Below are 17829 nucleotides of genomic sequence, written 5' to 3'. Positions count from 1 at the left end.
GCCTAATTCACTAGGAACTTATTTTTATCTACTGATCCTGAACACATCAGCCCCTTGCTGTCCCCAGCTCGCCATTAAGTCTAAACATTCAGTCGGTTTAAAGTGAGAGGAACAACATATGAACAGAAGAACAAATTATTGACCCTTTGCACAAGATGTCATGTGCTTCAGAGAGCAGTCCACTCTGCCACGACAGGCGGCAAAACAACCTGTGTGTGCGTTGATACCTTTAAAGCTTGTCAGGGTACAGACACTTGGTAGCCAAATATCCCTTTTATTTAGTTCATTTCACTGTGAAAAGCTTGTTTTGTTCATTTATCCATCACATGCAAAAAACACTAACCACATGAAATAAAATGTGCTGCAGTATTTTCTTATCGAGGGAGTTGTACAGCCAACAGCATTTCTGTGTTATCAGGAAACTGAACTACAATCACATCGTATAACTTTACATGTTTTCAAAATGATATTTTACTAATTGCAATATAGTAAAATGTATAATTATAATAGTAAAATAACAATTACTAATTGTAATGTCAATTACTATAATGTAATTGACATTACATGATAAAACGACAATTTTTGGCCATCAGATGAAGTATCTAGGAAAATGACAAGTTGCCATGTTGCACACATGCCTGGATTAGTTGGATCTGGCTAAGTGTGGACTTCTGACTGGATCATGAGTCCAAAACGTGGATAAAATCTGATTAAGGCCATCTGTAAGCAGACCAGACCAATTCCACCAAAACATCTGCTTGTTCTAAGCAACGATGAAGAATTAAACATCTGGATGGTAGGTGGAGGAACTGCAGCTTAAGGGCAACACCTGAGTCCTTTTCTGAGAGCCAAGCTGTCTGTCACATCTGTAAGCCTGTAAGTCTTAGACATAATGCCACGCCACAAATGGGGAGATTATTAACGTGTCAAATAGAAATAGTTTTGGGAGTGTGTATTGCAAGATGGAAAACAAAAACACAAATAGAGCATTCATGAGTAGAAATAAAGTGTTCATTAGTGTGCCCACAGACATCCATATATGTACCCATATTAGGACTTTGCATTTACTAAAGATTTGGTGCTAACTAACTGAGTTCAGAACAACTGCAAAAAAGTGAGGACCAGGAAAATTTCCACAAAATTCCACCATTTGCTATAATTGTCCTTCCCAGATAGCAGGGATGAAAACTCAATGTTGAATTATGGTCAAAAAGGTTGATTTTTGGTGAAGGTCGACGATTAACGATGAAACGACGATAAATGTTTTCTGGTCAAATTCAAATGATTGAAATACCATTGCCTGATCAATATGTGATCAATGTTGAATCAATGTATGCTGTTTGTCACATCCCTTATCCTCCTCTCTGAGCTCTGGTTGAGAACATTTTAATATTGGCTAGGGTTTATCACATTTTAAATCAAGTACTACACAAAGAACTGCTGAAGACAGTGGGTTGTGATTTCTTTCTAATAAAAAGTGTTTTTGACTGTTGTTCATCTTATGTACGTATTTAAATTAATCTCACTTAATTCATTTGGTTTAGTGATGACAACTTACTTTTTTGTGTTCCATTAACTTAAAAGTTACAAATCTAACTAACTTAAATTAACTTAACTAACCTAAAATAACTTTTTACTTTGACTTTACTTGAAACAATTGACTTCAATGCCGGTTTTGTAATCTAAGTCTGACCAACTCTCGTCCAACTAAATTGGATGAACATCGAACTGCTTAGCATTATGTTTATCCAACTCAATTTATTAAAATTTTTTTTAACTTGATTCATTAAGTGTGTTTAACATGACCAATCACTCTTACTCAAAACATTTACATTTGTCTAATAAATAATTCAAATCTCTTTGACTAAATTCTAAAATCAACTAAAATTTTTAAGTTATTCCAAATTAAAAAGAATTAAACTATCCGAAAGTACATTATCACTCACATTGTACTTAAAATACAGCTGGAATTTAAATTTTAACATGTTATTTTAGTTTTTCAAAGATCCTGTACACTGAAAAACAAAAAAAGTTTATCCAACTTCATGAAGTTGGATAAAATTAATAATTAAGTATTCTCTAAAAAGAGTATTTTTAGAGTACACTTCCTAATGTGCACTCTCAAAAGTGTATTTGAAACAATTAAGTTCAGTGCTGTGTTTGTATCCTACGTCTGATGTCATGACTCAAGCTTCACCAGGGACAGATCCTGTACCTGCTGTGGTGATGGAAGGATAGAGCACAACCCCCATGAGGAGACCTTAGTCCTCAACGTGGCTGTCGCAGGTTCAATTCCAGCCTGATGATCTTTGCTTCATGTCTTCCCTCTCTGTTATTATCCACTTTCCTGTCTAACTCCTCTTAAATAAAGATAGCCTGAGCCAAAAAACCCTGGTAAAAAAGATCATTTATTAGTTTCCTTCTTTATTTGAAGTAACCTAAATAATTTCAGTAAGACTGACTTAAATTTGGCATTTTAAACACACTTAATGAATTTGGTTAAATAACTTAATACACTGAGTAAGATGATCATAATGTATTGAGTTGGATGAACTTAGTAAATTGAGTTGGATAGACAAAACTCGAGTTGCTTGTACTGAATAAATTAAGTTGAATGTACTTAATTAAATTACTTCCCAATTGAAGCAATTCAGTTAAGTTGGTTCAACTAACTTCTTTTTACAGTGTGCCTGTTTGTGCATAATGTGTTGACATAAAAACATCTACAAATCACTACAAGTAGTGGAGTGGTCCACCTCCCCCTTTTACACTAGAGGTTTGTCCCAACCAAACAGCCACTTTGCTCCTGGCTTGTTTGCAAACTGGCTTCTGAATTGAATTCTACTCTGAACACTTTGGTGGTAAGTTTGGCAATATTACTTTTATCTTAACTGTGTTTATTGAAAAATAACTGCACTGTTTTTGCCTATGCTGCAGCTTGATATGTAAATGTGTGATAATATATGTCAACTTATAATAACCGTAATTGTTACTGCTAGTGATGCCACAAGAATGTGCCACTACTTCTTTGCAGAGAGCATGGGAGAAACATGCTACAGGGTGATGCATGGACTGACATGGGCATGTATACTGCTCAAAAAAATAAAGGGAACACTCAAATAGCACATCCTAGATCTGAATGAAAGAAATATTCTCATTGAATACTTTGTTCTGTACAAAGTTCCATTTGCACAACAGCAGGTGAAATTGATTGTCAATCAGTGTTGCTTCCTAAGTGGACAGTTTGATTTCACAGAAGTTTGATTTACTTGGAGTTATATTGTGTTGTTTAAGTGTTCCCTTTATTTTTTTGAGCAGTGTATATTTTATCTCCCTAACAGTAGTAACATTACAGGTTGTTTGAACTCTGCTTGTTTTTCCATGTTTAATAATGTAGCAGCCGTTCAACCAGGCTTTGTAAGGTTGGTGAAGAGTGTGTTTATTAAAGGACAAACACTGTGGAACTCCCAGTGTGGTTGTGAGTTTTTGACCGTCCTGATGAGTCTGCTGCCTCCTCTCCTCCATGGAACATAACCCAGTAGTAAGCCATCAAATCTGGTTCTCTTCTGAGTAGTATTGGTGGTTATGTTCAAAGGCTAACTTGGAGTTTTGTTACAGCACACAGAGTGACTAGTGGACCAGTGTGGAAGCTCACTGCGCTGATGGTGTTTTGTTGACCACTCATTTCAGGTAATTATGTTACATTAAATGTCAGTAATTTATGTTTGCCAGTTTGGTTGCCAGTCTGTTTGTTGTTTCCATGACAACATGACGTCCATCCATCCATTTTCTGTTCACCCTTGTCCCTAATGGGGTCGGGAGGGTTGCTGGTGCCCATCCCCAGCTACGTTCCGGGCGAGAGGCGGGGTACACCCTGGACAGGTCGCCAGTCCGTCGCAGGGCAACAACATGACGTGGCCAACTTTATTTTCTGTGAACCACCAGAGGGTGCTGTTAAGTAATTTAATAATTAATTTTGACTGATGTCTGTATTTATTTTTCTAATTTATTTAATTTATAAAAGAAAGACCAAATTGGAGCCATTTTAAAGATGTATCATCAAAACCACTATACGATCACGTCACACATTTGTTTTGTCAAAACTCGCTGTAATAAATATTTGTAAATTACACAGTCTGTTCAGCGCTCTGCTATGTACACAGAGTGACTAGTGGACCAGTAGGGAAGCTCACTGCGCTGTTTGTGTTTTGTTGACCACTCATTTCAGTAAATGGCATAAAATCTAACCATGAGCATGACGGGACGGGTAAAGGAAGCTGTCACACATGCATTTAGTTTCTTTGCTCGCTCACTCAATTCACATTTTTTCTCTCTCCTCCCTGTTCAATTAAATAAGGCCTCACTACTGCCATCACCCAAAAACTGTGACGGTACAACTATAGATTTCTGTATAGAAGCACAATCCAGCTCTGTATCCAGGGCAATGTAATTGTTCAACTTTTTCTACTTGAAATGCTCCGTCTGTGATTCTTGCGAGTCGGATAAACATTGGTTTTGCTTGACTGAACTTCCTGCTTTGGAGAAACAGATGGTGGGTCACTGGGAAGCCGCAGGGCTTGGTTAATGCCACTATAAAAAGCCTCCTGTGGTTGGAGCCGGTTAAAGCTAACATCCTGCAGGACCCCTCCCCTTCCAAGTTGGCCCTGTTGGAGATGTTCAATTTTGCTGGATTTGATCTTGCCAAGAGGAAATCCAGCACAAACACATAATGACATTCACAGAAGTTATTAGGTTAGGAGAAACTGAACTGGAAGCTGGTTGATAAAGAGAAGGATATCTAAAGGACAACAGGGCAAAAAAGGACATCTGGTTTTTGTCTCATTCAGCTATTCTCAGAATGTTTTCCACAACTATTATTTTCTCTTTCCCTGTTCTTGTACCCACAAATAACATCCAGAAGGTGGAAAACATCCATACACCACATTTTAACTGTTTACACTCATGGAAATAGTTTTCACTTTCTCATATATTTGAATGCCTTTTTTAATCCACATTTATATTATATTGCAAAATCTTCTCTATCAATACTTTGCCTGAGCAGGTGATATGGAAGAAGAAACCTTCTCTTGCTCAATGTTGTCATACAGAAAAAATTTTCAGGCCAATCTATAAGACTCATGGGTTTCAAATAATAAAAAAAAAAGCTTCTTTAAATGTGGCTGCCAACAAGGAATCATTCATGAAACTCAACATTCTGATTCAGGTATGCACAAATCATACATTTTAAAACAATAACCACTACATGTCTGGAGGACATTGGAGAAAGTCTCAGAAATTCAGGAAGTTGAAGCATGTGATACAGCATAGTTACTGTAGACCAGAGCAGCACTGATCCTCATTATAGTCCGTCATGATTGTTGTTTTTATTCCTGCTTGGGCGTATCAGGACGAATAGAGATATTTGTCGAGTATCAGTGACGTTCAGGTCAGATTAATGGACGCTGGGTCACATTGAATCAAATACGTGTCAGATACCCAAGTGGGTTGCATTCGAAAAGAATCTGACCTGTGTATATATATTTTGAAACATGTCAAGACTGTCATAAAAAGATTGGATACAGGTCGCATAACGCCAAAAAAATCTGAATTGGGTCACTTCAGGCTGCAGTGTGAACACAGCCTAAGAACCGTCAAGTCTTGCAGCAAGATGCTGCAGATCTTCTATCAGTCTGTTGTTGAGAGCTTCATCTCTTCTGCCATCATCTGTTAGGGCAGCAGCATCAGAACCAGGGACCTCAAAGGGCTCAATAGCCTGATGAAGAAGGCTGGTTCTGTTCTGGTTCTGTTCTGGGGACGATTGTGGAACCTCTGCAGATGATGATGCAAAGAAGGATTCTTCATAAAAGCAAGAAAATTATGGACAACCCTGACCATGCTCTTCACAAAACTGTCTTGGGAAAACAGAGTGCCTTCAGTCAGAAGCTTCTTCAGAATAACTGTAATACAGACTGCTGCAAGAGATCTTTCCTGTCAACAACCATCACCATCTACAATAACGCTGAAGAATTTGAATTAATATGAGTTACGACATTTAAAGTGTCACTGACACGATAAAACCATTTACATAATTTAACAAGTTGAACTACTGTGCTTTCATTCTGTGAACACAAAAGCTTTTAATAATAAATATTTCTCACAGAATACTATAAATGCAGAGTGTTGCTGTTGTCCTCTGTAGTAAATAGGTCAAACACCAGTGCCATCTGGTGGCGTAATCAGGGCAAGTCAACTAAGGCTGAATACATAGAAGTGGAAAAAGTTGTGATGGCTGCACAGTGGTGCAGTTGGTAGCACTGTTGCCTTGCAGCAAAAAGGTCCTGGGTTTGAGTCCCAGCCTGGGGTCTTTCTGCATGGAGTTTGCATGTTCTCCCTGTGCATGGTGGGTTCTCTCCAGGCTTCCTCCCACAGTCCAAAAGCATGACTGTTAGGGTAATTGTTTTTTTCTAAATTCTCCTTAGGTGTGTGAGCATGGTTGTTTTTCCTGTCAGTCTCAGTGTTGCCCTGCGACAGACTGGTGACATGTCCAGGGTGACCCCGCCTCTCCCCCGAAATGTCTCGCTGGAGACAGGCACCAGCACCCCTCCCAACCCCACTGGGGACAAGGGTGTAAAGAAAATGGATGGATGGAAGAAGTTATGAGGATTTCACCGACGATATGAGCAATTTATCTGCAGTTTTGGAAGATGAAGCTAGATGGAATAGCTGGTTCTACTGAAGAATTGCTACCGTATTTTTCAGGTGGTAGGGCAAACTCTTACCACAGTCACTACCATCATTCCAGGAAAACAGTCCATTTCACGCAATCACTATAGTCACACTAGCCTGGTAAAAACCAGTCCCTTGTCCAACGCTATTTGCTTTGTCCAGAGTGTCTGGACTCTTGATTAATGGGAAACGACTGCTTCCTCTGTTGAAGTCTAAAATGTTACCCAATCGCCAATGTTTCCGCATCATAATCATATCAAGATATACTGTAAGTAGCTAAATATGTCATGGTAGATATTTCACTTACCGCTCCTCTGTTGCTGCCAGAAGCACTATTGAGGTCTAAAATGTCTGTACTTCCACATGGCTACAGTGCTATTGGAATGGGTTAATGTGATTGGCTAAGTTACCCCAACGCGGGGTCTGTTCATATGATTGGCTGAAGCAACAAGTAAAAATGTTGTTCTGTCAATTTGTGACTCTTGTTCGGTACATTTGTGATTACTGAGACTGGTTTTGCTCCATGCTTCTCGTTTTGATTTCAATATTATGTCAAGAAGATACATTTCCCTCCGTATGATAATAATGAAACTTTATGAAAGTGTCTATCAGACAAATATCATCAAATGGCCTCTGAGGGAGAGGGAAAAGCGTAGGTTGCAAAATTAAGGAATTGTTAGTTGTAATAAATGGTGGAGAGAAGAGCAGAACCAATCTGGGACAGCCTGCAGCTAAGGGGATCCTCTTACCTTTTGGGAGTATCTAGGACGTCCCTCAGCTCCTCATGTTCCATGTGAAACACACTGGAGAAGGAATTCTACAAACAGAATAAAACAAGTTTATTTGACTTGGAAAATAAGCAAATAAGCTAAATTTCCTAGTCATACCAACCACTCAGTGTGTTTTACACTGCAGCCAATCACTTTCACAACATGCACACATCCATTCACTGATACCCAGATCAGTAGGCAACTTGAGGTTAAGTGCCATGCCAGGTTCAGTGTTGGGAGTAAATAATTCTGTGTTTTCCTCTATCTCTTTTAGCTGCTTGCATGCTCATATGTACATACACGCACACACATAGTACCCATGCGCACGTAGATACAAAGCTAAGGTTAAAGGAAGTGACACGCTAGGGAATGTCCTCTAGCTTAGAGAGAAACCAACAAAAGGAATTAGAGACCATTTTGCTCTGTTCTCCCATAAGGAAAGCATGACAATGGACCAGCACTGCATTTTAGTCTTAAAAAATAGAATTGATGAATTAAACTCACTGACTCTTCTTGAAGCTCATACATTAAGAACCTAAATGGAGAAAGGCTAATCTCCATCGGCACCGCTAACTAAAACATAGTTGTGCTAACCCTAACCATAAGCACAAATGATAATCAGTTCTGCAATGAGCGCTACACCAATGTTATATTTAGCGGAAGCTAATTCTAAATGCTAAGTTCAATTTAAATAATATATGTCCTTAAAAGAATACAACCCTCAAGGTCCAATTTACTTTTGATATTATAATTTACATGTTCTACAAAACTGTTAGATACTGTACTTGTTTATGTTTCTATCTTATATTTATATATTTTTTACTGTCTGTATTTCATTTTGCTCCTATGTTTCTTGTTTGAAATAAAGGTTTTTTGGGGGAAAAAGCAGGAAACAGAACTGCAGTGTGACCAGTCTTTACTCACTTCAAAATAAAAGCATAATCAAACTGCTTTTATTAAACTACTTGAAGAAATCTTAACAGTCAATAGTTAAAAGTTCAATACTAAAGTCAAACTTTATTCAACTAAAGGTTTACAAACAGCTATATAAATTAGTTCTTTAGAATTTATGCAGAAAAATTCATTTGGGGGCAGCTAAGTGCACTAAAATGTTTTCACAGTTAGCAAAAAGAAAAAGCTAAAACTCTAAAACAAAAGTCTGCCCACCACTGCCCAGGAGCACATTGAAATGTGGCAGGAAGAAGGTGGAATCAGACCCACAACTTATATACTTCTCTTCCCTCGTCCTACACTTTGACTTTTAAGTACGCATCCAACTAGAGACGTTGGATGCCTTTTTGACGCACAACGCATTCGGTCTGAATGCAGATTTTAGCTTATCTAACAGAATACAGACTGGGTCTGAGTTCACTCAAGCTCATTCTAGGGAGAAGCTCCTCTGTGTTTTATCGCAAGTGCTCTAGTCATATTAGATACCTCCTACCCTGAAATTACATTATCACAACAAAGTATCCAACAGTAAAACCATGCACACTGCCTGGAAGTAAAGAAGGGAAAAATAGATGTTGATCTATTACTAATTAAGCCTTTCCTCAAGCAGAGTTTACTTCAACAGTCCTTCTGCCTTCCCCCCTTATAGGGACTTGTTTTCTCTCAACTTGCTCTCTCAGACCCTCACAAAAGTATCATTTTTCCATCTAAACTGTAGGGGCAGGATGTTGAAGCTGGAAGAAGTGTCTTCACTTTGGAATATTGTGCCTCCCAGTTGTGCACACATGCCATACACACAGCTTTGCTCTGTAGTACTATATCCATCTAGGTGAGGCCAATAAAGATGTTTTAAACAGAAAAAGGAGCCAACAATGTTATGACATGTATTGGGGTCTGTGAAAGACAGGAAGGTTTATAACCGGATAATACAGGATAATGGAAAATTGGACCAAATCCAGGATACATTTGGAGCTATCCATGAAAAGCTGTACCTGATGAGGAAGGACAGCAAAAAGAATCATAGGAGAGCAGCGGAATTTCTGTTTCTTTCATGCATTTATCAGTGTTTTCACAGCTGATACTCTGGTAGACTTGGTTAAATTGGGGACCAAAATTGCAAAATTTGATACATTTTCTGCTGCTGCAGTTTGTTTTTACACTTTACTCTGTCCAAGGAACCAAACCCTTTGACAAACCTGTTGACCCTCTCTCCTGGGATGGCACTGCACCAATAACCACTGAAGGTGTCCAGCCTCTGTCCTTAGTCCTGAGCTGTTCTAGCTGGTTATGATAATCCTATTTTCTGAGCCCCAGTCTGTAGTGTGTTCTAGCTGGTTCCGATTATGGGTCAATGTTCTGAGACCCAGACTGTGCATTAGCTGGTTCTGCTTGTACTTTGCTCTTGACACCCAGATACTAGCTAAAGGTCCTGTGTTATGATTCTCACACTGTGAATGTTAATTAAAACATTTTGAAGTATATTATGTTGTATTTGATTTACATTTTAATACTTTGGGATACTTTCAAGTGCTAACTATAATTAACCAATCTCCATAACACTGATCCTAGTCTGACATTTTTTTGTTTTTGAAGCTTAGGTTGTCAGTCAGGATTCAAATTGTTACAACATGTGTTATGGTAGTATTAAAGTGGAAAACGTAAGTGTATCAGCTTACCCCCAAATGGTTCAATTTACCCCATTGATTTTTCTGGTCTGTCTAACTTGTCCCTGATCTGGGGTAAAGTGAGACACAGGACCACTTTTTTTAAAACAATCATATTTTCATTGTCCTTTGTCTTGACGATATTCTGATAACTTCCATAGCTAGGAAACATCCCAAATTAATAGGAAATGTTTACATTTTACTGATACATCATTTTACCTTGCCTATAGGGAAACAAATGTAAAAAATGGCTCACATTAACCCACTCTCCCCTACGTGTGTACACTGACATGAGAAAAGGCTCAAAGACAAAAGTGGCGTGTATTTTTGTTTGCCTTTCGTGAAGAAGAAAGTTGCACTCTGTCTCCTTTAGAGGTTTTTATTTCGTTTCCTTCAGCAGTTCTTGATGCAGCGACACCACAAGCAAAAGGGGCAAACAGACTCACAACAACCTGTTGGTTTGACACAGACTTTAAAAAGAAACAAGTTGAACAACGTTGACAAATTTAAGTCAGACTTACTCAAATCATCTAGATGACATCAAATAAAGAAGGAAACTAATAAATGATCTTTTTTACCAGGGTTTTTTGGCTCAGGCTATCTTTATTTAAGAGGAGTTAGACAGGAAAGTGGGTAATAACAGAGAGGGAAGACATGAAGCAAAGATCATCAGGCTGGAATTGAACCTGCGACAGCCATGTTGAGGACTAAGGTCTCCTCATGTGGGCTTATAGTCACTCAATTTATTAAGTTGGTTCAACCAAATTAAGTTTAGATTGAAGCACATTTCTTTATTGGCCCAACTTAATTGCTTCAATTGGTAACGGCTTCAACTTAGCTGAAGCAATTCAATTACCAGTAAGGTTCTAATAATTCAAAAAGATTTGAATTATTAGAAAAAAATAAATGATTTAAGTAAGAGTGACTTAAATTTGTCATGTTAAACACACTGAATGAATTACGTTATAAAAACTTAGTAAATTCAGTTGGATAGACTTAATGAAATGAGTTACTGTAGATGATCATAATAAATTGAATTGGTCAGACATAGGTCACAAAACTGGCTTTGAATGCAATTGTTTCAAGCAAAGTTAAAGTAAAAAGTTCCTTTGAGTTAATTAAGTTATTTAGAATTGTAAATTAATTAATTGAACGCAAAAAGTGAAGTTGTCATCAATAAACCAAATTAATTACATGAGATTAATGTACATAAATACATAAGATCAACAAGAGCCAAAAACCCTTTGTAGAGTGCAGTGCAGTGTGAAAGAGAACCATAGTAGCTGAAAATGTAACAAATGTTGCAGTTTTGGCTCCCAATCAAACAAAGTTTACCAGACAATCAGGTATGAAAATATCCTTAGACAGCTCATCTAAAAAAATAAAAGTTAATTTAAGGTTTAGTTACCCTTTAAAACCATGTGGCATTTGTCTTTAACAATATTGATTAATTAACATCCCCGTCTGTAGTTAATGTGACAATATGTGAAAAGGTTCGAGCACATGTAGATATTACAGTATCTATATGTGCTTATAGCTAAAGGATATAACTATTAATATAGACTGTGTGTGCAGAAATACTATGCGAAATGTTTTCTCATATGTGTCAGGGGACATGTCTTCATTTCCATCTCCTTATTTCCTCTGGAGAGAATTAAACTAGTGGGGGAAGAAACATGTCCAGTGATGAGGCAGATGTCAAACCCAATCAGACATAATTTACGTAAACACCGGCAGACACAATTATACTTGCAAATGCCAACACACTGAGATACAGTGAAGTAACATTCACGCAGATAACAACCAGATGTTCCTTCAGTGCAACTTGAGTACCACAAAAAACCAGACTGCAGAATAAAAATGTCAGTTAAAGCTAAACATCTCCTGGCCTTTATACAGGTAAGTGCATAGAAAAGTAAACTATATAGAGAGTATACAGCAGACATGTAGACAGTTCCCAATGTGACGCCACACATGAGCAAAATGAGGGCAGCAAACATTTTCTTGCTCTTTCCGGACTGCCTCTTACTCCACCTCCAAAAGACAGAAGCTCTTTTCTTGTAGAAAACATTGTTCTAAAATCTGCTGAATAATGGACCTAGTTGAAAAAACACAGACATGAAATACTGACACCTGCATAAAGATGGCTGGATGGAAAATAAGCCAGAAGAAGTATTTAATCTCTAGGTAAATGTTTGGTAGGGAAAGAAACATAATAGAGAGAAAGAGGGGAGAGAGGTAAGCAATGAGGAGACAGTTTGTCTGGACAGAGAGTTCCTGAGAGGGACAAATACATACAAACTGAGGCTACGTCAGTAGCTACAGTACCTAATGAAAGTATTTGGCCCCTTGAACTTTTCAACCTTTTGCTGCTTTTCAGGTTTCAAACATAAAGATCTAAAATTTTTATTATTTTGTGAAGAATCAACAACAAGTGGGACACAACCGTGAGGTGGAACCAAATTTATTGGATATTTTAAACTTTTTCCACAAATACAAAACTGCAAAGTAAAGCGTGTAATATTATTCGGCCCCCTTGTGTTAATACTTTGTAGCGCCACCTTTTGCTGCGATTACAGCTGCAAGTCGCTTGGTTTTGTCTCTATCAGTTTTGCACATCAAGAGACTGAAATTCTTGTCCATTCTTCCTTGCAAACCAGCTGGAGCTCAGTGAGGTTGGATGGAGAACGCTTGTGAACAGCAGTTTTCAGCTCTTCCCACTGATTCTCAATTGGATTCAGGTCTGGACTTTGACTTGGCCATTCTAACACCTGGATACGTTTATTTGGGAACCATTCCATTGTAGATTTTGCTTTATGTTTGCGATTATTGTCTTGTTGGAAGGTAAATCTCCGTCCCAGTCTCAGGTCTTTTGCAGACTCCAACAGGTTTTCTTCCAGAATGCTTCTGTATTTGGCTCCATCCATCTTCCCATCAATTTAAACATCTTCCCTGTCTCTGCTGAAGAAAAGCAGGCCCAAACCATGATGCTGCCACCACCATGTTTGACAGTGGGGATGGTGTGTTCAGGGTGATGAGCTGTGTTGCTTTTATGCCAAACATATCGTTTTGCCTTGTAGCCAAAATGTTTGATTTTGGTTTCATCTGACCAGAGCTCCTTCTTCCATGTTTGCTGCGTCTCCCAGGTGGCTTGTGGCAAACTTTAAACCAGACTTTTATGGATATCTTTGAGAAACGTCTTTCTTCTTGCCACTCTTTCATAAAGGTCAGATTTGAGCAGTGTACCACTAATTGTTGTCCTATGGACAAACTCTCCCCCCTCAGCTGTAGATCTCTGCAGTTCATCCAAAGTGACCAGGAGCCTCTTGGCTGCATCTCTGATCTTTCTTCTTCCTGTTCCAGATGAAAGTTTAGAGGGACGGCCAGGTCTTGGTGGATTTGCAGCGGTCTGATACTCCTTCCATTTCAATATGATCGCTTGCTCAGTGCTCCTTGAAATGTTTAAAGCTTCGGAAACCTTTTTTGCATCCAAATCCTGCTTTAAATTTCTCCACAACAGTAACTGGGACCTGCCTGGTGTTCCTTGGTCTTCATGATGCTCTCTGCGCTTTAAACACAACCTGAGACGATCACAGAGCAGCTGCATTTATACGGGGACTTGATTACACACAGGTGGATTCTATTTATCATCTTCAGTCATTTAGGACAACATTGGATCATTCAGAGATCCAACCTGATCTTCTTTAGTGAGTTTGCTGCACTGAAGGTAAAGAATAATATTACACACTTTACTTTGCAGTTTTGTATTTGTTAAAAAAGTTTAAAATATCCAATAAATTTGGTTCCACCTCACGGTTGTGTCCCACTTGTTGTTGATTCTTCACAAAATAATAAAAATTTTAGATCTTTATGTTTGAAGCCTGAAAAGCAGCAAAAAGTTGAAAAGTTCAAGGGGCCAAATACTTTCGTAAGGTACTGTACATGCATGGAACAATGCAAGAGGAAGATCAAACCTGAACACTAAGAGAAACTGCTGTAAAGACACATATTTTTCATTTCATATGATGATATGATTAAGTTAAGGTCTAGCAAGAGATTCTCCAGTAGATTTAGGTCTGGACTAGGCCATAGTAATAAAAAAATGTTCTTTGATCTAAACTGTTTCTCTAGCTTTTGGAGGTCATAATGACCACTCTTCCAGTGAGCTTTGAGTAAATTTAATTCACCTAGTGACATCGTAATGTAGAGTTGTGCGCCATCTACGTAGTTATCTTACTTCCTGTTATAACATGAGCTAGGAGCATAGAGATATTGAATAAGATGTGTCCTAGGATTGACTCTTGGGGTACCCCATATGACTTCTGTCCGTTTCGATGAGAATCCCCTATTAAAACAAAGAAAATCCTGTTTTTTCAAAGATTCAAACCAATTGAATATTGGACTAGGGTATCCTACCCAACTCTCCAATCATTTCAGTAACGATTGGAGAGCTGTAATAGTGTCAAATGCTGTGCTGAGGTCCAACAGAATCACAAAGGTGGCTTTTCCACAATCTTTATTTATATGGATGTCATTGAACACTTTGACCGTCTCAGTACTGTGGTAACTATGGAAACCAGACTGAAAGACATCAAAGCGGATGGTCATTGTTGTTGAAACACTGTTTTTTCAATAATTTTGCTGATGAATGGAATGTTATAGTTTGGCCAGTAAATCTACAGGAGTGATTTGTCCAGATTGTTCTTTTTTATCAGTGGTTTGATAACTGCTGTTTTAAAACCTGAAGGAAAACACCTGATGAGAGGATTGAGTCTACTATTTGAATCAGATCAGATGCAACGACAGGCAGAACTTTCTTAAGGAAAGTTGTGGGTAGGATATTAGGACAGCAGGAAGAGAAGCTTAATTGATTTAGAATTTCTTCTAAATGTTTATAGTTAAGTAGTTGAAAATGAGCCATTTTTTGTATTTGTTATGTTTGGGCATAGCATTGATTTTTTTTTGGTGTGGATGTTAAGATTAACCTTCTATTTTTTTCATTTTCTCTGTAAAGAAGTTGGCAAATTCATTGCAGGTCGTGTTAGAGTGGAGTTCAGGTGGTGCAATCACACAAGGGCTTCTGTGTCTGTCAACTGTGGTAAATAAAGCTTAAGCATTGTTAATTTTTATGCAATGTGCAAGGAAGAGTAGAATTGATTAAATGTTGTTGCCTTGTTGTCCATGTAAGAACATTTTGTAATAGCTGTTTTGCTAAGTGAGTCAATGGAGATTGTACTTTCAAAAATAACAGAGAAATGATCAGATAGGGCGAAATCAGTTACTGAGACACTGGAAATATTTACACCCTTAATGACAATGAATTCTATTTTCCAATGTTAGTACACTGGAAAATATGACTAAATGTGGTTGTTGTGTGCAGTTTGGTGATATGAATCACTTTCTTTAAGTAAGTAGTATCAAATGAAAATGGTTTTAAAGATCAATGTTTGTGGTTCTATAAATGCTTTGCCATGCAGTAACAGCCATAAAGTTATCTAAAAAAGAATAAATAGTTTACCATAATTTTATTATTATCACATACTTAATAGTACCACAAAACATTGCAGTAAAATTTTAAGTCCACATTGCCCACCGATAGATTCTACCAACTTTAAACCTCTAGGCTAAATTTCTTCTCATTCTTCAACAACTCACTCAAACTCTGTCAGATTGGATAAAAAGGGTCTGTGAAAATACATTTTAAAGTTTTGCCACATGTCCTCAATTGAATTTAGGCTTGGACTTTGATTAGGCCATTCTAAGACATTAATCTACTCTGATCTAAACCACTCCAGTGCACCGCTATCTGTATGTTTACGGTGGTTGTCCTGGTGGATGCCGAGAGTCTAATGCAGTCTCAGGTCTCCTGCAGTCTCTGGCACATTTTCTTTTACTGGATCAAGCTCCATAAACTCTGACCAACTTACTTGTTCCTGCTGAAGAAAAGCATACCCACAGCAAGATGCTGCCACCATTATATGTTTCATCATGGATATAGTGTATCAGATTGCATGGAGCTCAGAAAGTTTAAGTTTGGTCCAATTTGACCAGAACCCAACCCCAACTGCTTTAAACTTTAAACTGGTCTTTTTGGGGCAGTGGGTTCTTTAATATTCTCTAATAGCCTCTGAGGCCTTCATAGAACAGCTGGATTTAACACGACACATCTATCATTTGTGAAACACAATTAAAAATTGAAATGAAGCATCATTTACATTCCTTGTCACCATTATAATATGATAATATTACACAAGGTGTGAATGCTTTTGCAAGGAATCATACAAGTGGTTGATCAGTGTGTGTCTATGTGTGTTTGTGCACTGACCATTGAGTCGTCATCAGCAATGAAAACAGTGCAGGCCTGAGCCTGCATGAAGGACAGGATGGTTCCGGCAATCTTCCGCAGCACAACCTCCAAACACTGCTGCTCCTCAAAGATCAGTCTGGCCAGATCCAACAGCACCTGCACATTCAGCACTTCACACACTAAGCTACACCTGCATGTATGTGGTTCTGCACAGACATTTACTCTTACCTGATTGCGTCTGTTTTCCAACTGCGAGGTCTCGTACAGCTGTGCATTGTGCAGAACTATGCCTGAAAAGGCTAGATAGGCTGAAAAATCCTGTTGGGAAGCAAAACAGTGAGCCAGTACCATGTAGTAGGAGGTAAGTAAAAAATTATTTTTATCTACTGTATATAGCAAGTACTTCATGGTAAAATATAAATAGATATACATTTCATACAAGACTTTTGGGCTGAGATGAAGGGTGCAACTCTGGTGTGATACTGGGGCTCTCAGCTGGTGGTCGATGCTTTTTAAGGATGTTCTGGGCTGCAGGGATTGAGTTGGACCCAGGTGAGGCTCCAGCTACCTTAACCTCCCTAGAGCTATCTAATCAGGTGGGATGGTACAATGCCATGCACCTGGACGCCAGGGTGACCCCCTGCATGGGGGGCCTGGGGCAGCAAGGTTGGTTGTTGAGGTTTGGTACCAGGGATTGCCTACTGACCACCAGGAGCCTGCCTTAACTACCCCTTAAAAGCCTCACAACAATCTTCTTTTTTCAGTTTCCACCACCAGGTTCTCTGCTCTGACTTTGTTGTCTTCATCTTCCTAACTATCAGTTTCATCCTACAGTCCTCAAGCCAAAGCTGTCCAGCTACACTCTTAACTACCACCAACTTGCAGTCACTAATCTCCTTCAGATTATGTCTAAATAAGATGTAGTCCACCTGTGTGCTCCTACCTCCTCCTTTTATAAGTCACTGTATGTCCCTGCCTCTTCTGGGAGAAACAGGCATTTACAACATCCATTTTAATCATTTTCATAAAGTTCACCACCGCCTGTCCGTCTTCAGACAGATCTGGCCGAATCAAACATATTCCAGGGTTCTGTAGACAAGGCTAAACAGAACATGCCAAGAGACCCAAATGCTGCTTTATTCATGGATGAACTAGCCTGGCAATTGTACGTACGTAATTCTGCTCAATTCTCATCTCCCTTCAGTGCTCTGTCTGGGAAATGAATTAATAAGTTGAAGCAAGAGGAATGTTTAAGGTATTTTATTTCAGGCAAACATGTTGTTCGGCTCAGGAGACCTCTCTCTTCACAGTGGAGGATGGTTGTTTACTGTATGGTTCACAGCTTCAAACTAGCGTCTTACATATGCCTCAGCCAAATGTTAGTGATTGGATCCAATCAGATCCAGTCATT

General features: G+C 38.5%; 1 protein-coding gene across 5 annotated transcripts in view; it reads right to left on the bottom strand.

The window, feature by feature from the left end:
* Nucleotides 1-17829, bottom strand: part of pde5ab (phosphodiesterase 5A, cGMP-specific, b) — a 126494-nt gene that overhangs the window by 51857 nt on the left and 56808 nt on the right. For all 5 annotated transcript variants that reach the window (XM_028038300.1, XM_028038298.1, XM_028038301.1 and 2 more), the window contains exons 6-8: nt 16647-16736; nt 16437-16574; nt 7476-7543 (exon numbers count right to left, since the gene is read on the bottom strand). In XM_028038300.1, coding sequence (XP_027894101.1) covers nt 7476-7543; nt 16437-16574; nt 16647-16736 — 296 coding nt within the window. The remainder of the gene's footprint in view (nt 1-7475; nt 7544-16436; nt 16575-16646; nt 16737-17829) is intronic.

Source organism: Xiphophorus couchianus, chromosome 14 (assembly GCF_001444195.1).
Source record: "Xiphophorus couchianus chromosome 14, X_couchianus-1.0, whole genome shotgun sequence".
Lineage (NCBI taxonomy): Eukaryota > Metazoa > Chordata > Actinopteri > Cyprinodontiformes > Poeciliidae > Xiphophorus > Xiphophorus couchianus.
The sequence above is the reverse complement of the archived record's forward strand: the minus strand, read 5'-3'. Positions and strand labels throughout refer to the sequence as shown.